Source organism: Pezoporus occidentalis, unplaced genomic scaffold (assembly GCF_034315485.1).
Source record: "Pezoporus occidentalis ecotype Australia unplaced genomic scaffold, CSIRO_AGI_Poc_V1 ctg217, whole genome shotgun sequence".
In the NCBI taxonomy this organism is placed as follows: Eukaryota; Metazoa; Chordata; class Aves; order Psittaciformes; family Psittacidae; genus Pezoporus; species Pezoporus occidentalis.
In genome coordinates, this window is record NW_026914040.1 from 1,087,896 (window position 1) to 1,110,261 (window position 22,366).

General features: G+C 53.6%; 2 protein-coding genes across 2 annotated transcripts; one reads left to right on the forward strand and one right to left on the reverse strand.

Annotated features, from left to right (window-relative positions):
- Nucleotides 1-4,266: 4,266 nt before the first annotated feature.
- Nucleotides 4,267-17,787, reverse strand: CCT7 (chaperonin containing TCP1 subunit 7). The gene is made up of 12 exons (XM_062619981.1): nucleotides 17,710-17,787; nucleotides 15,241-15,394; nucleotides 14,557-14,663; nucleotides 14,104-14,229; nucleotides 13,446-13,498; nucleotides 12,048-12,219; nucleotides 9,924-10,088; nucleotides 8,662-8,850; nucleotides 7,976-8,073; nucleotides 7,302-7,434; nucleotides 6,016-6,222; nucleotides 4,267-4,888 (listed from the first exon to the last, which is right to left on the reverse strand). The coding sequence occupies exons 1-12, from the start codon at nucleotides 17,713-17,715 to the stop codon at nucleotides 4,664-4,666; spliced, it is 1,635 nt and encodes a 544-aa protein (XP_062475965.1). The 5' UTR covers nucleotides 17,716-17,787; the 3' UTR covers nucleotides 4,267-4,663.
- Nucleotides 17,788-18,046: 259 nt separating this feature from the next.
- Nucleotides 18,047-22,096, forward strand: PRADC1 (protease associated domain containing 1). The gene is made up of 5 exons (XM_062619987.1): nucleotides 18,047-18,195; nucleotides 19,342-19,442; nucleotides 20,053-20,162; nucleotides 20,536-20,703; nucleotides 21,552-22,096. Exons 1-5 carry the CDS (start codon nucleotides 18,072-18,074, stop codon nucleotides 21,670-21,672), a joined length of 624 nt encoding a protein of 207 aa, XP_062475971.1. The 5' UTR covers nucleotides 18,047-18,071; the 3' UTR covers nucleotides 21,673-22,096.
- The last annotated feature ends 270 nt before the right edge of the window (nucleotides 22,097-22,366 follow it).

The window sequence follows — 22,366 nt, forward strand, 5'->3', positions numbered from 1 at the left end:
CCGTTTTGCACCTTTTGCATTGTTTTGCACCAGGGCTGGGCAATCCCAGGCACAGCTACAGGTTGGGTGGAGAAGTGATTCAGAGCAGCCTCAGGAGAAGGACTTGGGTGTGGGTGCTGGGTGAGGAGAAACTGAACAGGAGCCACCGTGTGCACAGTTCTGGTGTCCTCAACATAAGAGGGACGTGGAGCTGTTGGAGCGAGGCCAGAGGAGGCCATGGAGATGCTGCGAGGGCTGGAGCAGCTCTGCTCTGGAGCCAGGCTGAGAGAGCTGGGCTGGGGCAGCCTGGACAAGAGAAGGCTCCTCAAGGGGAGACCTGAGAGCAGCTCCAGTGCCTAAAGGGGCTGCAGGAAAGCTGGAGAGGGGCTTGGGACAAGGGATGTAGGGACAGGACAAGGGGAATGGCTTGAACCTGCCAGAGGGGAGACTGAGATGAGCTCTTAGGCAGAAGCTCTTCCCCGTGAGGGTGCTGAGGCGCTGGCACAGGGTGCCCAGAGAAGCTGTGGCTGCCCCATCCCTGGCAGTGTTCAAGGCCAGGGTGGACACAGGGGCTTGGAGCAAGCTGCTCTAGTGGAAGGGGTCCCTGCCCGTGGCAGGGGTTGGAGCTGGAGGAGCTTGAAGGTCCCTTCCAAACCAAACCATTCCATGATTGTTTCCTGGGCTCAGATGAGTCGCTTCTTCCTCCTCCTCCTCAGCTGGGATGAAGGAGGCTGGCACAGTGACACAGGCTTGGTGGTAACCAGAGCCCTGCATCTCTCCTGGTAGCTCCTCATTAGCCATGTTGTTAATGGCAACGAGTTCGTTAAGCAGCTCCCTGTTTCCTCCACTGAAATGTCAGATTGATCCTTTCCCTGCTGTTTTCCCTCCCCATCCCTACGGGATGCTCTGGCAACGCTGCCCATGGGTTCCCTGCATCCATCGTGGGGTTTCAACTCCATTTCCTCCTGATACGATGGAGAAATTACCAAATCCCCTGGGAATGCCTTGAAATCAAGGTGCTGGTCGGGAAGGGACCACAGCAGTGTGAACTCAACCCCATACTAGACCCTAGAGAAGCCCCGCAGTGCCTCTGCAATGACAATCCCCAGCAAAAGCCAGGGCACAGCCACCCACCATGGGCTGAGCATCAGTGCTGAGAAGCTTTAGTTCAGGGTCATGGTGATGGCCCCATCTGATGGAGGTTGGATGGATGGAGCTGATGGCTCCTGCCAACCCCGATTCCCACAGGATCAGTTTAATGGAATTTTAGTACTTTTCCAGTGAGTTTGCCCCAAATTGCCCCATTTGTGGCGTTAAGCTTCACTTGAATTTGGGTGCTGGGATCTCATGAGGAACACCACCAGCAAAGCCACCTTAGAGGTCAAATTTGTCCCCAATCTATGTTTTTCTCAATGGGGTGTTGAGTTTTGCCCCCAGGAGCTGAGGATGCTCCAGGGACCAGCTGCCTCCATCCCTTTATGGGAGCAGGGGTGGAAGGTCGTGAAGGAAAGGGGAATTCTCACACTGGCTCTGCTCAACGAGGTTTTAAACCTCTTTATCAAGCAAAGGCAGCTGGAAAAACATCCCATTTCTTGCCATCAGGCATGGTCCCAGCTGCCCCCCAAGGAACATCCATGCCCAGTGGGCTTGGATCCTCCAAAAGGCTCTAAATGTGGTTAAACCAGACCAAACCCCCCCCTGGGAAGTGGTGATAAAGGCTCTGGAAGTGATTGATGGATGTGTTCTGGTGGCTCTTAGAGGAGCTCCCACCCCAGGACCTGGCTCCTCATTGAAGCTGTGGCTGCCCCATCCCTGGCAGTGTTCAAGGCCAGGTTGGACACAGGGGCTTGGAGCAAGCTGCTCTAGTGGAAGGGGTCCCTGCGGTGGCAGGGGTTGGAGCTGGAGGAGCTTGAAGGTCCTTTCCAACACAAGCCATGCTTTGGTTTCATGATTTTGGGTTGAAAACCTGCAGGCTGGGATGGAATAAAAGCATCTGGGAGGAGTAAAAGGATTCGGGAATTGGTGCCAAATCACAAAATGCTTTAAAATACTAAAACCCAAGAGAAAAAGAACATGGAACGGAGAGATTTCGCAACTGGAGATGGTTTGTTGCAACCAAAGCATCACGAGTGGTACTGATGCACGACATTCCCTACCATGGGAGGCAAAGTAACCCCTGCAGTGGGTGCAACGATCCCTTCTGCCCATGGAGAAGCTGCTGCACATCCTCCCTGGGATGACAGAGGAGGGAAAATTGGGATCCAGCCTCAGGATCGAGCCCCGTGGAGGGCTGGGATGAGGCAGTTGGGGCCGGGGCCAAATGGGTGCAATGGTGTGGGATGGCTTTTGGCTTCTCTTGCTTAGAGATAATCAGAGGATGGAGAGAAATATATATATATATGATATATATATATAAAATCCAGGAATCACAATCATATCCCTAAAGCACCTCATGGCAGTGGCTGCTCTGGTGGTTTTCCAGCATTCCCAAAGGCAGCAGTTGCCTCCCGAGTTGGTATTTTTTTAACTCTATCCAAATTGAGGTCTATTTTAAGTCTTTTTCGCAGCCATGTGCCAGTGTCTGGAGAACCAAACGTCCCTTTTCCCCATCCCCTGGTCCTGCTAAACAGGGTCCTGGCTGCTAAATCCACTGGGAAGAGCGGTGGGGACAGGGGGTGTGGCGACAAGGGTCAAGGTGGTGGTGGTGGTGGCAGGAGACCGTGTCTTTAGCACTTTGGTTGGTACTATCACCTGTAGATGCACTTTGATGTTGTTGCTTTGACATTTGCCGAGTGTAAACCATGTGTATTTAAAGAATTCCAGGAAAACCCAAGAATTAACCCTCTTCCCAAGGTGTGTAAAGAGCTATTTTATGATTCGGTGTTGAATAAAGACTCTGGAGATTGAGGTGGGGCTTTCACTCTGCTCTGGCACCAAACCAGTGGGACCAGTTTGGTGGGGGGGGGGGGGCTTTACTGGGCAGAGTGGAACCCTGGAAGCCCTTGGCTGTGGAAGATGCTGTCAGAGAGCCTGGAGGCAGCAGTGAGCAAAGGGAGGGCTCAGAAAGGAATGAAAGGGATTCAACTCCCATCCCAATGACCTTCAGCAATGGAGGGGGCTGATCTTGGACCACTGCAGAGGGAAGAGGTGAGTTTGAACACTTTTGTGCCAGTTCTCTGCTGAAAAAACCTTAAACATGTATTTCTGAACAGACCTGAATGAAAAACAAGGAAAAGGGGGACTGATTTTTGGTGGAGGAGAGCCCAGATGGCTGAAGGATTCCCAGTTCCCAGGTTATTTGCCATCCAGAGGGACCTGGATGGGCTGGAGAAGTGGGACCACGTAAACCTCGTGGAGGTCAACAAGGCCAAGTGCAAGGGTGGGAGCAATCCCAAGCACAAACACAGGCTGGGGGGATGAAGGGATGGAGCAGCCCTGAGGAGGCCTTGGGGGTGTTGGGTAAGAAGCTCCCCATGACCCAGCTTCAGTGAGCGCTTGAGCCCAGAACCCCCCCGTGTGCTGGGCTGCACCCCCAGAGCGTGAGCAGCAGCTCAGGGAGGGGATCCTGCCCCTCTGCTGTGCTCTGGGGAGACACCCCCCCCCCCCCGCAGGAACCAAGAGGGTTTAACACACAAGCTGTGGCTGCGCTGGCTCTTCAGGACAAACCCTCACGTGCTGTGAACGTGTTCCAGCAGAGAGGAAGAGCCACAACCATCACATTAAGGGACATGCCCCATGTCCCCAATGTCTGTCACATGGCAGAGCTTTATGAACATTCTGTGGTGTAACAGACCATCAACTTCCCTGATTAAACAAGATCTTAAAGGGTTGGTATCAAACAGATACCCCATTTCTGCCACTCTCCTCTATTACCACTTTCAACCTATCAGACCCAAGTGTCTCCCTATTCCCCAGTGGGATTTCCCTGTGGGAGATGGTCCCAGCGCTAGGATGCAGCTCTGAAGTACCATCAGTCCCTCACAGGGGCAGAGACAGACACAGCTACTGCTCTGAGCCTCCTTCTAGGAAGGAAAAGATGGGATTTAAATGGACAGTTAAGTAAAAGCAAGCAGAAATGTCACTGAGCAATAGGTGGGAGCTCCATGAGAGAGCCCCTGCACAAAGGTAAATGTCTGGGAAGCACAGGGAAGCAGATCTGCTTCCCAGCACAGAACCTGCTTTTAGACAGGGCAAAAACCAGTCTGAAAGGTTCAACTTTAACTCCAGCCATGAGCTACCACCCTGCAGGGTGCAGCATGCACCAGAGAACAGAGAGAGCCCCAAATGTGCCACTGAAACAAAGTCACCTCTTTATTCTGAGCCTGGATTCCAACCCTCCATCAGGAAAACAGAAAAGAAATAAAAGGAGTATAAATACAAACCACCCCACAGCGGCTGCACAACCTGCCTGGGCCCAAAGGGCTCCACTCAGCATGGCTTCCATGTGGAATGGCGAGGCAAAGCCTAAGGAGATCAGTGCTGTGCAGGGTATGCTGGGGCTGAGCTTCTCCCAGGGGGGCTGTGGTGCCCAGGCCAAGATCTGGCTCTAATTCAACACGGGCAGCAGTTGCCTGAAGCCCTCCAAGTGACCACATGGTGCAGGGCCTCTTAATTCACCTCGAAATCCTAATTCCTTCTCACTTTGCACGTTGGAGGAGAGCTCCAGCCCCATGGGGAGCAGGTCTCAGTGGTTGTGGGCTTTACCTCGACCCCTGCCCCGGGCACTGGGCGCAGCATCCACAGTGGAACGAGGGTTCTTGATGGTTTCATCCACGGAGATGATGAGACAGGCGGCCTCGGAGGCGGCCGTCAGCGCGTTGATGCGCACGATGGCCGGTTCCCACACGCAGGCCTCGAAGTTGTCAGCAATGTCCTCGTTGTTCACGTCCACACCGTACCACGTGCCCCCCTGAGGGACAGAGGAGGGGACACGGTGTTGTTAGTGGGTTGGTAAAGTTGGATTGGGGCTTGGAGCAAGCTGCTCCAGTGGAAGGTGTCCCTGCCCATGGCGGGGGCGTGGAACTGGAGGAGCTTTAAGGTCCTTTCCAACACAAACCAGTCTGTGACTTCAAGCCATGCACTTGGAAGCAAAGGCAAGCAGGGAGAGGCAGAGACTGGACCCTGCTGTGTGAAGGAAGAATCATGGGATCAGCCAGGTTGGAAAGGACCTTTAAGATCATCAAGTGCAACCCGTACCCCAGCACTGCCAAGGCCACCAATAACCCATGGCACTGAGGGCCTTGCCTACATGGTTTATGAACACTTCCAGGGACGGTGACTCCAGCCCTGCTCCGGGCAGCCTATTCCAAGAATATTTGAAGGGAACACCCAAAAAGCCTTTGTTGTCAGCAAAGCTTCACAAAAGAGGTGTGCTCCATCTCGGGGAGAAGTTGTAGAAGCCTTCAGGACTGGCTTCCACACCACTGCTGTGCCACCCCCCCACCTACAGCCCCTGTTTTGCAGCCCAAGATAGAGCTGCTTCTTCCAGGGCACCTCTCTATCCCCACAACCATCAGTGGGATGAAACGTGGCAGGAGTGACCCTTCAAAGCAGCAGCTACTATTGAGAGAAGCCAAAGAGCAAACTGCTGCCTGAATGAGCAAGGGTTTGCACACACAAGGTCCAAAATGATGGGAGGAAACCAGGACCTTCCATCTGCAGCTGCTCTGGAAAGCACATGGCCAACTCCTGTATTCCATGGCAGGGGGTTTGGAACTGGATGATCCAACCCATGGAATCCTTTCCAACCCATTGAATCTGATTCAATGAATGACTTTCATGTTGAATCTAGAAGCTCCCCCTTGACAAATAAAGCATCTTTAAGAAGCAACTCAAACCTCCCATCACCCAACAGTTATGATCAAAGGGAAAACACATCAGTTCCTTCTATAGGAACCTGGACCACGAGATGTGAAAGAGGACACAAACCTCACATGGGCTGAATTCCATCAGATCCACCAAGAGAAAGAAGGAGGAGAGAAGCCACACACATCCCACTGGTTCTCCCCAACTGGAGGTTCAGAGGTGGGCACCTACCTGTGCGTGTTTGGCTCGGAGCTTGTTGAGGATGTTGGTGGCATCAAAGCCAGCATTGTCACAGAGCTGGCGGGGAATGATCTCCAGGGCTTTAGCATAAGCACCTATGAGCAGCTGCTGCTTGCCTGGAATGGTCCTGGAATAGTCCCGGAGGTATTTGGAAAGCTCCATCTCTATGGCACCGCCACCAGCAACAACTGAGTCATTCTGGAAGGAAAGGGGAAACTCTTGTTACTGTGTACTGAGTTTGGGTGGAAGGAGTTGGTAGAGGGGGGCTCCAGGGGTGAGAAGGTGCTGGAAGCTTCTCCCATGCCTGAAGCCAACTGGCTCCAAGGTGGATCCACCGCTGGGCAACAATGAACCTGTCAGTGATGGAGACAGCACCTCTGGGATAAGGGATTTAAGAAGGGGAAAAGAAACCTGCACAAGAGAAACTTCAGCCAGAGGGAGGAGTGAGAACATGTGAGAGGAGCAGCCCTGCAGACCCCAACATCAGCACAGAGGGAGGAAGGAGGTCTCCAGGTTCCTCTGCTCTGTGGTGCAGACCATGCAAGCCCTGCAGCCTGTGGTGAAGACCATGGTGAGGCAGGATGGGCCCCCACAGCCTATGAAGGTCCATGGTGGAACAGAATCCACCTTCAGCACATGGAGGGTGCCACAGTGGACCAGGCAGACGCCTGAAGGAGGCTGTGACCACAAACTAGTCTGTGACTATGCAGAACCCAAAACACCCCCAGTTAGGCAGCATCTGGCACATAGGACCAGCAACTCCACAAGCAGAGCAAACATCCATCACATGCCTCAGACTCTCCTCATGGTGCTCCCAGCCCATCTTCACAGCCAGGGGACAGTGGCCCTTCAGACTGGTTACTCAGAGAGGGGGGGAACACGTGGCTTTACCAGGCTCTGACACACACATCAATCCTGCTACTCGAACCTACTGCAGATCTGACACAGCCAGGAGCTCATGCTCCCTTTAGGCTGGAGATAGTCTCCAGGACACATCACACAGCAGGCACACGTTACAGCTGCACTGAAGAGCAGGGGTGCCTGAAAAGCAGTTGGGAAGCTGCAGAGACAACACTGCTTTGGCCAAGGAACAGCACTTGAGCTCCTCAATCAGATGCTGCCAATCTGTGCCCTCCATCAGCTGAGAGCTCCTGACCTTCCCACAAAGCCCTCAGCCAAAAGCTGCTGTGTGATGCTTCTATGAGTCAGAGCTGTGCCAGGTCACCTCAACAACCCCGATGTCACACCAGCAGGGAGGTACCTCCTCTGGTCCTTACCTTGATGGCTCTCCTGACTATCATGATGGCATCGTGCAGGGACCGTTCCGTCTCCTCCATGAACTGCTCTGCGCCCCCCCGCAGGATTATTGTGCAGGTCTTTGCCTTGGGGCAGCCTGTGAAGATGTTGTACCTGCAAGAGCACAGTGCAAGGAGGGTTACAAAGAGGGACGTGGAGCTGCTGGAGTGAGGCCAGAGGAGGCCATGGAGATGCTGCGAGGGCTCTGCTCTGGAGCCAGGCTGAGAGAGCTGGGCTGGGGCAGCCTGGACAAGAGAAGGCTCCTCAAGGGGAGACCTGAGAGCAGCTCCAGTGCCTGAAGGGGCTGCAGGAAAGCTGGAGAGGGGCTTGGGACAAGGGATGTAGGGACAGGCCAAGGGGAATGGCTTGAACCTGCCCGAGGGCAGACTGAGATGAGCTCTTAGGCAGAAGCTCTTCCCTGGGAGGGTGCTGAGGCGCTGGCACAGGGTGCCCAGAGAAGCTGTGGCTGCTCCATCCCTGGCAGTGTTCAAGGCCAGGTTGGACACAGGGGCTTGGAGCAAGCTGCTCTAGTGGAAGGGGTCCCTGCCCATGGCACAGGTTGGGACTGGGTGAGCTTTAAGATCCCTTCCAATCCAAACCAGGCTGGGATTCCATGCTTACACAGCACTACATCCTCACAACTGGTGTTACCTACCTCTCTCCTCCAATCTGAGTCTCCTCAAAAAGATCACATCGACCCAGGACATCATCTGACAGCGCATTGACACTTGTCTGAATGGAACCACCACAGGCCTGCAGGCAGAGGAAAGAAGCCCAACATTACCAACACCAAGAACCAAGACACATGTGCCCAGCAGGCTCCACTCTTCAGACACAGTCTTTTACTGCTGTAACAACCACCCCACAGGTCAGATTCAGAGAAAACCCCTTCTAGTTCCCCTCCCACCTTGTGCATGCCTGCAGGCACCGACAGCAGATACAATCCCTGACAGCAAAAGAAGACTGTGCTGCTTCCAAGTGCTGACTCACAGGTTCTGGAGTCCAGCAGCTACAAGAAGAAAGCTAAAACTCACTCATGATGGAACAGGAAAGGATATGGGAAAATAAACCTCTGCTGATGGAATGTACAGACCCTAACAGAGAACAACAGCAGAGAAACCAAAAGGCAGTGCAGATGCATTGAAGGTGTGATTGCTCCTTCCATCAAGGAACAGCTTTGTCAGTATATGGCAACGTCACATAAGCACAGTGGTAAAAATGATGTGATTTTAACTTTAAATCTTTCTGTGCTCAGCCACCAGCTGCTGCCTTGTCTGGGAGTGACCAGCCTGGTCCTGTTACTATTAAATCAAACCTTCATTGTGACTGAAGGGATCTCACCATCATTGTTCGCTTGAGGTCTTCTTCTGGGACACGGCCAGCACAGAACATGTCTCTGTCTGCAAAGTACTGAGTGGCCACATCTCCAATAGGAAGCTTGGACAGGACAACTTTGGCTCCTGACTTGTAGATTTTGTCTAGTTTGTCATACAAGATGTTCCACTCAGCATCCACAATGGCCTGGTAATCCTGGGAGGAGAAAGGAAGAAGTGTTCATGTTACAGAGGGCTGCAAACACCATCCTGTGGTGCAGCAAGGAGAGAGCTCTTCTCCAAGGAAGGCAGCAGTGGTGCTGCTCCATTCAGCTCTAGACAGCTGCTTCCTAAGACCTAAAAATGATTTTAGGGCACTTTATTTATGCCAAAGAGACACAACTCTTAAAATGCTTCCAGATGCAGAATGGAGTTGATAAGGGGGATGGATGAGCTGGTACAGAGGCAGTGACAGCTCAAGAGAGAGCACAAGGAGGAGGAAGGGGTTATACTGATGTCTGAGAGGTGCTCACAGAACTGTGCAGGGATGCTGGGGTGCAGAGACTTACAGTATCACAGAGGGAAAACACTGATCCCAAGAAACCTACTTTATCAGGGTGCTTGGGATTCACCAGACTGTTGTGCTCTGCTTGCTAGCGAAACACAGCCACAAACAGCTGGATATCTCACCCAAGGACACAGCAACACCAGGACAACAGCCAAGTACGGGAAACACCATTGTGTCCATCACAGCAGAGAGGGGGCTTTAAGGAAACAACTATTAACATAACAGTGGGGCCAAGCCCCCATAAGCAAAGCACCCAGAGGTCTTTAATACCACAGATACACAGGAACCAACTGCATGCAGCTCCCCAAGAAGGTGTCAGAGAATGACCATGGCTCATAAAGGGATTTTAAGATGGATGAAAAACTATTGCCCAACTGTTTGCTTAAATATGGAGAGGCTCTTCTGGGATTCACAGCACTGGAAAGGAACTATTAGGCATAAAGAGGTCCTGGCAAAGCTGATGGCACATCATGGGATAGCCGAGGCACCGTGAGTGAGCAGAAAAATGCCCTTAAACCTGTCATTCAGAGTCTGTCATTCCCTTCTCCCACATGAGGCATCGGGAATTAGATGATCTTTAAGGTCCCTTCCAACCCAAAGCATCCTACAACCCCCCATCTATTTTCAGGGAGGAAAAGGATGTGCAGAAGGGAATGCCGTTTCTCCCACTGGCTCCCAAGCAGGCAGCAAGCATAAGGAAGCAGGAGAGGTTCAGCTCTTACCTCCACAGTGTTCACTCTGATTTCAGCATTGTCCTTCTCAGCTTTGAGCTCCAGCTCCACGTTCAACAAGGCGATTTTGGGACACTGATACTTCTTGGGCTGCATTTCAAAGCCAGCATAGCAGAAGGTCTTCTTAAAGGCCACCCCAGCCACCAGCTGAGAGTCCTTCAAGACAGGGATCTGTGTTAGGCTCAGCCCCTCCAAGGTTCTCTCCACAGCACTCCTAACTCCCACAGGAGCCTTCCTGCTTTGAGTCCTCATTTCCAAAGTGTTCACCAAGTGCTGTCTCCCTTGAGTAACCCACTTTTAGAGAAAACAAGCAGCATCTTCTCCCTGTTCACAAAGCAGCTTCTATCACTGCCTTCCTACCCTCAAGACACCACAATAAAAGATGCTACACACAAGCTGAAGACCAAGGGATGGAGCATCTGTTCTCCCTCTGATGACTTTCTCATTTCTCCCTTTGAAGATGGATACTTCCCATCCACAGCCACACACTCGAGGGTTTGTTTTTCCCTGCTTTGTTTTTCCATGCTCCATCACCACTTCCAGGATTGTTTTGCAGTAGGATTTGCCCTGCCCAACACTGCTCCCTGATGTGAACTGCTTCACTTCATGGCTGGGAGAGAAACCAGCATCTGAATCTCATAGCAGTCTTTCCAGTATCTGAAGGGGGGCGATAGAGATGCTGGGGATGGACTCTTCATTAGGGACTGTAGTGACAGGACAAGGGGTAATGGGTTCACACTTAAACAGGGGAAGTTTAGATTGGATCTAAGGAGGAAATTCTTTCCTGTGAGGGTGGTGAGGCACTGGAATGGGTTGCCCAAGGAAGCTGTGAACGCTCCATCCCTGGCAGTGTTGATGGCCAGGTTGGACATACCCTTGGGTGACATGTTTTAGTGTCAGGTGCCCCTGCCCATGGCAGGGGGGTTGGAACTGGATGATCTTAAGGTCCTTTCCAACCCTAACTATTCTGTGATTCTATGATCTAACTATATGCTGCAGAGGTGGCTCTACCCAGGCACTGAAGCCCAGAGGAGCCCTGTCCTTCCTAAGCCAGGACAAGCAGAGCCTCTCTCTTCTGACAGGGTGAGATGCTCCACAATCTCTCACAAACCAACCTTGAGAAGTTACCTGCTAAATCATCTGCCCCATCCTCATACAGGCCTCAGAGTCTCACAGCAGAACCCAAAGGCCAAACAATCTGGATTAAGGAGGGCTGCTTTAATCCTGAACAGGAGACATCACCCTCCCCACAAGACCAAATTCTGCAACTCTCAGACACCAGAGGCTCAGACGCCACACAAACAGATGCTGAGATGTTCCTAACTCGCTACATCAGTTGTCTGAGGGTGATTATAATGTCTGTTCTCAATGAAAATGCTCCTGCAGAGTGTTTACAGACAGTAACAGAGGAACAGCTCCGAGACTGGAGGGCTTTATTCTTCAGCACAAGGATCCCACGTGACCCAACCTACAGGACACAGACAGGGACACCCCAACTGTCCACAGCCCAGGAACAGCTCTCTGCCACATACCCAGACACAGTCGCATCCATACACAACAGGTATTCCAGCACTGTGGTATGAACCCCAAATCTCTCCTGCCCACCACTGGATCAGCTCCTTCACCAGGTTTCCTTTCCATGTTTCCCAAACCAGTGCTCATGCCCACAGCCAGGACTCACAGGAAGCTCTTCCCTGTGAGGGTGCTGAGGTGCTGGCACAGGGTGCCCAGAGAAGCTGTGGCTGCCCCATCCCTGGCAGTGTTCAAGTCCAGGTTGGACACAGGGGCTTGGAGCAAGCTGCTCCAGTGGAAGATGTCCCTGCCCGTGGCAGGCAGTTGGAGCTGGATGAGCTTAAGATCCCTTCCAATCCAGTAACAAAATCTGCTGCAGAGGACAGCGAGGTCAGAGGGTGTCTGCCTCAACAGAACAGATTCTGTACCTGCAGCTAAGAAATCAAGCCCTGCTCACTAAGCTTTATCCTTACATCAACAGCTTTGGTTTGCTCTGGGAACTCCCAAATAGACACTATGAAGCCAGGTTGCATTCTTGCTGCAGTTAAAGGAGCTATGATCCCTGTCTCCCACCCCTTTAGGACCTGATCTAAGAGCACTTACTTCCAAAGCACCTCCTTGCACCTTCTTTATTCCAATCATTTTGAGTTGTAACAAGTCATCCAACATCATGACAGCATCTACAACCATCCTGGAGAAGATCTCCTTGCTTTGGGAGATGAGTTTAGAGCTCAGGGCTGTGGCTGCACACTTCTCCAGGAGGCTTCTCTGCTCACTACAAGAAAGGAAGGAGAAAGGTCTTGTTCACTTGCTGGTTCTTTCTGCAGGCTGACAAACCAGCAGGTATGGCATAAATCCACTCTAACAGAGAGAAAGATCAGCTCCCTTCTATGGACAAGAGAAAACAAGGCACACACAGGAAACCCAGACTATCAAAGTATGATTCTCCCTTGCAGAACCAAGCACTGGACTAGCACTGACCAGGTCAGCTGGATTTTAGACACCACAGGCCTGAGCTAAACAGGGCCCAGCATCCCCTCCCTCATCCAAAGGCAGTGGGAAGTGTATGAAACCCTCTAAAGGTGGCACATTCTCTGAAGTATTTTGTTCAGGTTAGGTCCTGTTGTACAGAAATGATGTTGAGGCACTGGAGAAGGTCCAGAGAAGGGCCACAAAGATGATCCAAGGACTGGGAAGCATGTGGGGAAAGGCTGAGAGAGCTGGGACTGTTCAGCCTGGAGAAGGCTCAGGGAGACCTTGTCACCATGTGCAAGTACTTAAGGGGTGGCTACAAAGATGGAGACTCCCTTTGTACAAGAAGTCCCATGGAAATACATGGGGTTATGGGCACAAGTTACTGCTGGGGAGATTCCAACTGGATACAAGAGGCAAAATGCTTCCCAAAGAGAATAACCATTGGAACAATCTGCTCAGGGAAGCGGTGATTCCCCAGCATTGGCCACTGTTAAGACTGGGCTGCACAGGGTGCTGGGACATCCAGTCTAAGTCATGCTTTGCCTGGAAAGGTTGGACCGGATGATGCTGGAAGTCCCTTCCAACCTGGGAACCTGTGATTCCAGGAACTCAGGTAATGTATGCCATAACAGAGTGGATGATAACAAGGGACACCAGGGAAATAAGGATCCAACAGCTAAAAGTGATCTGATTCTCAGTAAATCAGCATTAACACTGTCCCAGACTGCAGCAAGAGCTACAAGTCACCACCACTGCAACAAAGAAATGAGGCCACTTATTTTGGTCCCCAGCCTCCTCCATGTGCAGTGAAGACACTGGCCTACATACACCACTGCAGCCCAAGTGAGAGGAGGGCATCTGCCTCAGAGGAGCAGGAAACTCCCAAACACTCCGGAATAACCCTTGTGTGAGGCTGTTTATCCTGACCTTGAGACCTCAGCCACAGCCCCAGTGGAACTCAAACACCCTCACAGCATCTGACTGAAGCTCAGCTCCACAACCAGGTCATCTCCAGGGGAAACTTACTCTTTATCTTCCTTCTTCACTGAAACCGCAATGTCTTTGATCTTGTTTACAGCCTGTCAAAACACAAGGCAAAAGCTGGATTAATGATTCATGCTCGTAGCAGATCTCATCTCTGATTCCTCTGTGTTTTAAGGTGTCTTTTATTCCTTTCTTCAACATCACTGAAGTTTCAGGCATTCAGGCTATTCCAGCATAGTAAGAAACACACCAAAGGAAGTTTAAGAGGATTGGGAGGAGGCTCAGAGCTGCTCCACTGTCTTCAGCAGAGCTGGGGAACCAAAGGACTACAGAGGGAGTTCACCTCCATAGAAGACCCAGCTTGTGGGGGCTGATGGGCTTCATGAGGCAGAAGGTTTACTAAGGAGTAGTAGAGATCAGGCAAACGGGAACCAGATTTTACCATGTATTCATTCTTCCTTGGGAAAAAAGAAAACACAAAGGAAGCAACAGTGCTCCAGAGGTAGTTACTGGTAGTCACAGCTGACACCAGAAAAGGCAGCTGATGTTTGCATTAAGACACTGCAAGATCACTAATGAGCCTCCCCATACCCATTCATGAACGAATTTTGCTTTCAAGTGTGTTGGTTTTGCTCTTTGGCCCAGAATTCCTGTCTGGAGGGGCGCAGAACAGCCCTAAGCAAAAGCAGCTCTGCCTCACCAGCTGTGTGGCTGTGCGGAAGGCACGGATGATGATCTGAGGATGGAGACCTTCCTCCGCATAAGGCTTCACTTGCTTGAGGAACTCAGCAGCCAGCAGAGTCACAGACGTGGTCCCATCACCAACCTGCACGGAGAGGAAACGCTGTGTGACCCTCACGCTGCAGAGCTGCTGTGACAGAGCTTCCAAACCACGCAAGAGGCTCAAGGGCAAATCAGATTTCAGAGAATCATAGAACCCCAGCCTGGTTTGGGTTGGAAGAGGCCTTAAAAGCTCATCCAGTTCCAACCCCCTGCCATGGGCAGGGACACAGATTTGAAAGTTGTCACAGAAGAGAAGGCATGAGTAAAGAAACTAGAAAAAACACGAGCATTTCATGTGTGATTCCCAGCAGTTAAAAGCCCACCAAACCCCCTCCAGGCACAAGTCTGCTGCTGCAGGTTCTTCTCCTACCTCAGCATCCTGAGATTTAGCAATGTCCACCAAGGTCTTCGCAGCCGGATGGACAACATCAAGGAGCTTCAGGATGGTGGCCCCATCGTTTGAGATGGTGGCTTTGCCTAGGGTTGATGTAGGAAAGGATGACAAGATTAGAGTGCTGTGAATAAAGCCTTTTCAGAGTGGGGGGAAGCCTCTTCCCTAAATCACAAAACTCAACCAAGCAACATCCACTGACTTGACACTCAGCCATAAGTGCTGAGTAACTTCACAGTTATTAGGAGCCTCATTTAAAGAATAAACAGAAATGATCAGACAGCTGAAGACGTGGTTCAAGACACACTGTTTCTCCTTTCTGGCATGGACTTTCTCACATCCAGTCCCATTAACACTCAATCTACCCAATCTCACAACAAAACTCACAACTGCCTCAACTCAGGCCAGCGGAGAGCAAACAAGTAGTTCCTCAGGTAAGCCTAATAACTGCCTTCTCTTCAACAGCAGGGGCCAGAGTCAAGGTGTTGAACTGAGCATTGAGACAGAAACCAAACCTCTATCATAAGATTTAAGCTCAGTCTGGAGTGAGGAAGTTGAAGTCTGAAACCAGTAAATACTGGCTTTAATTGTTACAAAGATCTGAGTAAATACGGAGATGATTTCCAGTCACTTCTCAGTGGCTGGGAACAGCCCAGTGCTTACCCCGGTCATCCACGATGAGCTTGTCCATGCCACGAGGTCCCAGCGTGGTGCGCACGGCCTCAGCGATAACCTGGCAGGCATTGATGTTACTGACGAGCTGCGGGATCCCCTGCGAGGTATCTGTGCCCTCCTTCAGCAGGATAACCGGGGTTGGCTGGAGAGAGAACACACACCAGGGTCAATACTCCAATCCCAAAAGGCTGTGGATAACCTAGAGCTAAGTCCTTGCACAGTCCAGCAGGCTGCCGTCACAAAACCACACCAAACCCTACAGCCTCCTTCAATACTCCTCTGCCTTCACACAATCCAAATGCTTTCCATCATTCACAGTGTAATGGGAATTCAGAGCATCACAGAAGGGTTTGTGTTGGAAGGGGCCTTAAAGCTCCCCCAGCTCCAAACCCTGCCACGGGCAGGGACCTCTTCCACTAGAGCAGCTTGCTCCAAGCCCCTGTGTCCAACCTGGCCTTGAACACTGCCAGGGATGGGGCAGCCACAGCTTCTCTGGGCACCCTGTGCCAGCGCCTCAGCACCCTCCCAGGGAAGAGCTTCTGCCTAAGAGCTCATCTCAGTCTCTCCTCTGGCAGTTTAAAGCCATTTCCCCTTGGCCTGGCCCTACAGGCCCTTGTCCCAAGCCCCTCTCCAGCTTTCCTGGAGTCCCTTTAGGCACTGGAGCTGCTCTGAGGTCTCCTCTTCAGGAGCCTTCTCTTGGCCAGGCTGCCCCAGCCCAGCTCTCTCAGCCTGGCTCCAGAGCAGAGCTGCTCCAGCCCTCGCAGCATCTCCATGGCCTCCTCTGGCCTCGCTCCAACAGCTCCACTTCCCTCTGGTGCTGCTGCCCCAGAGCTGGATGAGGACTGCAGGGGGGGTCTCCCCAGAGCACAGCAGAGGGGCAGGATCCCACACGGGGGGGTTCTGGGCTAAAGCGCTTACTGAAACTGGGTCATGGGGAGCTTCTCCTCACCCAGCACCCCCAAATCCTTCTCTTCAGGGCTGATCTCAATCCACCCAGCTGTCTCCCTCTGGGACCATATCATAACTGTCACTAAAATAAGCAGGCTTCCTCAACACAGCAGGAACTGCAAAATTCTGACTGTGAAGCTGACTGGGTAGGACTACACACAGTAACTACTGGGCAGGGACCTGCACTACTGCTGCGAACAGATCAGTGATTTATTATTCTTTTTACAGCACCAGCAAGATGCTAAGCAGAACAGACACAGCAGCCTTTTGCCCCTCACACCTCAAATCAAGAAGAGTCCAAGCTGCCCCAGGGACAGCAACTGCTGGAAGATGTGTGGGAAGCTGAGATGAGCTCTTGCGCAGAAGCTCTTCCCTGGGAGGGTGCTGAGGCGCTGGCCCAGGGTGCCCAGAGAAGCTGGGGCTGCCCCATCCCTGGCAGTGTTCAAGGCCAGGTTGGACACAGGGGCTTGGAGCAAGCTGCTCTAGTGGAAGGGGTCCCTGCCCGTGGCAGGGGTTGGAGCTGGGGGAGCTTTAAGCTCCCTTCCAACCCAATCCATTCTCTGGTCTGTTCATGTGCTTAGAGACTGCCCTGTGAGGGAAACTGAAGTCTGGCAAACAGAGATATGGGGAGACTGCTTTCGAAAATCCACTTCTGAAAAATGGGATTCTGATCATTAACATTTAGCCTTGTGACAGATTTTTGCAGCCTTTTCTCATAATCCATAATCATAAGAAATAACCATGGGGATTAGAGCAGCCTGCCCTAGTGGAAGGGGTCCCTGCCTGTGGCAGGGGTTGGAGCTGGAGGAGCTTTAAGGTCCCTTCCAACCCAAACCACTTTGTCAGTCTATGAAATGCCGACACCTGCCTGACAAGGCGCTGGAGACAGCTCCGAGGACCCGAAGGGCGGCAGCAGACCAGGGTTTGTCACCGCTCAGCACCAGCCCTTTACAGAGCTCGAACCAGACGTGCCTCCGAGGCAGAGCTCGAACAAAGCCCAGTCACAGCCGAGGTCTGTGAGACACCCAGCTCCCTACCGGCACCCGCGGGCACAGAATCGCACTACGGCTGCAGCACACGAGGCTGAGGGGCCGGTGTGCGAGTACAAGACGGGTCAGGATTCCCGAAAGCTGGAATTCCGTTTGTGGAACTGAAAGAAGGAGTTGATCCTCACCCACCAAAGCGCGGACCTGAACGGAACAGAACCCGTTTATCCCCGAGAAGACGGAGGAATACACGGGCTGCAGCCTGCCTGCTCCCGAGCAACACAACGGGGCCCAGAGCTGGGGGGGGGGGGGGGGGTCCGCAGCCACAGCCCCGGGAGCTCCGCACCGCTCCCACGCAGGCCCCCGCGGGTCGCGGCAGGCCCCTACGCCAGGCCGGCTTCCTCCATCCCCATCCCGCCACAACCCCACCAAACACGGTCCCCGGAGGGTGGCGGAGGCGGCGGGGGAGGCCATCGGGCAGCGGGGCTCGGCGGCGGGGCGGATGGCGGCGGATGGCACTCACCATCATCGCGGCGGCGCTCCTCGGTGCGGCTCCCCACGGCCCGAACAGCCTCCACCCCACAATGCACCGCGCCCGCCCAGAAGCTTCCCCGGGCCGGGCGGGGAAGCGCTGGTTGCTAAGAGACCACTTCCGGCTGTGCTCTATGGTATGGGCGGTAGAGCGCCCCCTGGCGGGGCGCCGCTCGTTCCCTAGCAACCATAGAGAGCAGGGCTGCGGAGCCGGCAGGGAGGGTGGATCACTATGTGGCAGAGGGGTAACGGAGCACACAGCGCTAGCGGATGGAGCTTTATTTGGCAGGGGCCAGCGACCGAGGGCGCCGGCTTCAGCCGGGTCCCTCAGGACATTGACAGCTGCGTCAGCCAATGAGAAGGCGCGGGGCGGGGGCTCCACCAATGGGCGCGGCGCGGGGGCGGGTGGTGCCGGGGGCAGCCATGCTGCACCGCTCGCTGTGGCTCTGCCTCTGCCTCTGCTGCTGCCCGGGCTGTGGTGAGTGCGAGCGGTGCGACCGGTCCCTGCTCCCCCCGACCGGCCCCGGTGCCCCCCGGCTGCCCTTGCCCCCGCCTGCGGCTCCGTTCCCCTCGGTGTCCCCCGGCCCCATCGCATTCCCCTGCCTGCATCCCAATGCGGGTGTGTTTCCCCTCGGTGTACCCCGGCCCCATTGCATGTCGCTACCCAGCACCTCGTTCGGGGTGCGTTTCCCCGTCCTGAACCCCAATTTGAGTGCGTTTTGCGTGCGAGCACCACGATCCAGATGCGTGTCCCCTCGCTGTTCCCTTGTATTTCCCTTCCGTGCACCATGATCCGTGTTCCTTTCCCCATCCTGCACCCCCATTCAGGTGCAGTTCTTCTCTGTGCACCCTGCTCCGGGTGCGTTTCCCATCTCTCACCGTAATTCCATTGCATTCCCCATCCCACGCCCCGATGCGGGTGCATTTCCCGTCACTGCCTCCCAGCTCCATTGTGTTTCCCATTCCCACACACCAGCCCAGGTGCATTTCCCCTCCATGCACCCCAGCCCCATTCCATTGCCCCATCCAGCTGCATTTATCCTTGATGCATCCTGGCTCCACTGTATTTCTCCTCCTTCATCCAATCCGGATGTGTTTCCCCTCAGTGCATCCCAGTCCAGGTGCGTTTCCTTATCCTTCACCCCAGCGTGAGTGTATTTTGCCTCCAAGCACCACGATCCAGATGCATGTCCCCTCGCTGCACCCTTACCCATTGTATTTTCCCCCTGTGAACCATGATCCTGGTACATTTCCCATCACTGCATCCCATTCCGCTTGCATTTCCCCATCCCACACCCCAATCTGGTTGTGTTTACCTCTGGTGCACTCTGGCCCCATTGTGTTTCCCCATCCTGCATCCCAATCTATATGCATTTCCCCTCACTGCACCCTGACCCCATTGCATTTCCCCATCCTGCATCCCAGTCCAGGTGCATTTTGCCTTCTTGCACCACAATCCCAGTGCATGCCCCTCACTGCACCCTGACCCCATTGTATTTCCCATCCATGCACCTTGATCCAGGGGCATTTCCCCCTCCATGCATGCCAATCCAGGTGCATTTCATCCTATTTCCTTGAAGGAATTTCCCCTTCTGTTCTCTCACCTCTCTCTGTGCCCACCCAGGTTTACGCCTCCATGAGTATCTGTATTTCCAAGTGCTGAGCCCTGGGGATATCCGCTACATCTTCACTGCAACTCCAGCCAAGGACTTCGGTGGCGTGTTTGTAAGTATTAAGTATCCCAGAATCCCAGACTGGTTTGTGCTGAAAGGACCTTAAATCCCATCCAGCTCCAACTCCTGCCATGGGCAGGGACCCCTTCCACTAGAGCAGCTTGCTCCAAGCCCCTGTGTCCAACCTGGCCTTGAACACTGCCAGGGATGGGGCAGCCACAGCTTCTCTGGGCACCCTGTGCCAGCACCTCAGCACCCTCACAGGGAAGAGCTTCTGCCCAAGAGCTCATCTCAGTCTCCCCTCGGGCAGGTTCAAGCCATTCCCCTTGGCCTGTCCCTACAGGCCCTTGTCCCAAGCCCCTCTCCAGCTTTCCTGCAGCCCCTTCAGGCACTGGAGCTGCTCTCAGGTCTCCCCTTCAGGAGCCTTCTCTTGTCCAGGCTGCCCCAGCCCAGCTCTCTCAGCCTGGCTCCAGAGCAGAGCTGCTCCAGCCCTCACAGCATCTCCGTGGCCTCCTCTGGCCTTGCTCCAGCAGCTCCACGTCCCTCTTATGTTGGGATAGGTCCCCCCAGAATCACAGCCCACCCAGGGATGAGCAAGCTGTGGGACAGCAGGAAGCAGCCCTGATCCCTCCTCACTCACATTTCCTGTCTCCCTCTTGGAGAACACAAGGTACGACCAGATCCACCTGGTCCCGGCTGATCCCCCGGAAGCCTGTGGAGAGCTGAATAATGGTGTCTTCATCCAGGACCAGATCGCTTTGGTGGAGAGGGGGTATGTTTGGTGTCACGGGTGCTGTCTGGGGTGGGGGACACTGGGGCAGGAGGGGGGCTGCCTGGGGTGCAGAGGGTGACAGTTCCACATCCACATTTCACCGTCGCCTCCATCTTCAAAACAGCCTGTGGTAAGGTGGAAAAAGGCCAATTGGATTGGATTGGATTGGATTGGATTGGATTGGATTGGATTCTGAGGAGAAGATGGCAGAGTGTGGGTGTCCTGTGCCTAAAATACAGCCTCAAAGCAGAGCAGGGTTTGCAGGAGGCACTGGCCTTGGGGGGGGAATAATCCCTCCTTTGGGAATCTCCAGGCAAGTTCTGGCTCTTGGAGCTGTGTGTGGCCACCAGAGGTTTGTGCTTGTGTGCCCCAGGGGTTGCTCCTTCCTGTCCAAGACGCGGGTGATCCAGGAGCACGGCGGGCGGGCGGTCATCATCGCGGATAACGCCTATGAGAACGACAGCTTCTACATCGAGATGATCCAGGACAGCACCAGGCGCACGGCCGACATCCCAGCGCTCTTCCTGCTGGGCAGGGATGGGTATGTGCCTTGGCCGAGGGGTATCCCACCTTCCTAAGTGGGGAATAGCTCATGGGAAGGGCCTTGTCCCCATAGAACAGGGAGATGCTGGTGATCAGGGTGTCCCACCTGGGTTTTGGGACCAGGGTTTTAGTGGATTCCATTGGTTGGGATTGTTCAGCCTGGATAAGAGAAGGCTCCAGGGAGACCTTACAGCAGCCCCCAGTGCCTGTAGGGGCAAACAGGTCAGCAATATCTGTCACCTCTTTATAGAATCCTGGAATCCCAGGTTGGAAGGGACTTCAAGGATCATCTGGTTCAACCTTTCCAGGCAAAGCATGACTTAGATGAGATGTCCCAGCACCCTGTGCAGCCCAGTCTTAACAGTGGCCAACACTGGGGAATCCACCACTTCCCTGCGGAGATTATTCCAGTGGTTGGCTGATTTCATTGGGAAAAAGCTTCCTCTTGGGTCCAGTTGGAATCTCCCCAGCAGTAACTTGTGTCCATCACCCTTGTCTTTCCCATGGGACTCCTCATCAAAAGGGAGCCTCTGTGTTCTTTGCAGCCACCCTTTAAACACTGGACCATGGTGACAAGGTCTCCCTGAGCCACCTTCTCTCCAGGTTGAACAATCCCAGCTCTCTCAGCCTTTCCTCACACGCTTCCCATTCCTTGGATCATCTCCGTGGCCCTTCTCTGGACCCTCTCCAGCCCATCCACACCTTTTTGTACAGCAGGGCCAAAACTGAACCCGGTATTCCAGGTGTGGCCTGACCAGTGCTGAGCAGAGTGGGACCTTGACACCTTTATCCCTGCGTGACATCCCTGTTGATGTGACCCTCTTGGTGTCCTCTTTACCCTCCCAGGTACATGATCAGACGCTCTCTGGAGCAACATGGACTTCCCTGGGCTGTCATCTCCATTCCTGTCAACGTCACCAGCATCCCCACGTACGAGATGATGCAGCCCCCTTGGACCTTCTGGTAGCTGCAGAGGCTGTGGCAGATCGAGGACTTGATGGATCTCAGGAGCTTGTCCTAGTGATGGGGTTTGAGGAAAGGCTCTCCATGTGCTCCAGAGATCCCAGCATGCTCCAGAGATTCTCCCAGTGGATTCAGCAGCGGGGAGATGGTTCTGCTGCGAAGGGCAAGCACGAGGACCTGTGGTGGGGGCCTTGAACCCAGCACTGAGCACCCTTTGTAGTGACTTTGGGGTGGGAGCCCAGAGCAGGGCAGCACCTCCCTGAGACTCGTTTTAACGTTCCCCAAGATACCACCAGTGTTTTGTGCTGCTGACTGAGCGAGAGTGGACGTGGTCTGGTAGGGATGGGAGAGATGGGTTTGGTCTGTTCTAGCAGATGCCCTCGTCTGTGTGTTTTGTGTGAGCTGATGATACCTGAACAAGTTTTAAAGGGAAGTCTTTCCTTTTTTTCAGGAGGTTGGGAATTAAGGGATAAATCTCATCCCGTCACATTTTATCCTAGGAAACTTCCTCTTGAAGCCAGGCATGGATCAGTCACACACCAGGGCAGGAACAGCCTCATGGGAAAGCATCCCTCTGAAATCCATCCCCAGGGATGGGCTGCTCATAGATCCAGGGCCCGAAATTCCCACATTCCCAAACCAACATGTCCCCACTGGGACCAGCCCCTCATCTCCACCTTCACACGCCTCTAGTTTAA

Excerpts from the sequence above, each read along its gene's own strand:
- PRADC1 (XM_062619987.1), top strand. The coding sequence starts at position 18,072 with ATGAGAAGGCGCGGGGCGGGGGCTCCACCAATGGGCGCGGCGCGGGGG. Across the intron at positions 18,196-19,341 it reads CTGCTGCTGCCCGGGCTGTG|GTTTACGCCTCCATGAGTAT; the intron begins GTGAGTGCGAGC and ends GTGCCCACCCAG. Across the intron at positions 20,163-20,535 it reads ATCGCTTTGGTGGAGAGGGG|GGGTTGCTCCTTCCTGTCCA; the intron begins GTATGTTTGGTG and ends TGTGTGCCCCAG.
- CCT7 (XM_062619981.1), bottom strand. Across the intron at positions 12,220-13,445 it reads GTGAAGAAGGAAGATAAAGA|TGAGCAGAGAAGCCTCCTGG; the intron begins GTAAGTTTCCCC and ends CCTTTCTTGTAG. Across the intron at positions 8,074-8,661 it reads ACCTCAAGCGAACAATGATG|GCCTGTGGTGGTTCCATTCA; the intron begins GTGAGATCCCTT and ends CTCTGCCTGCAG.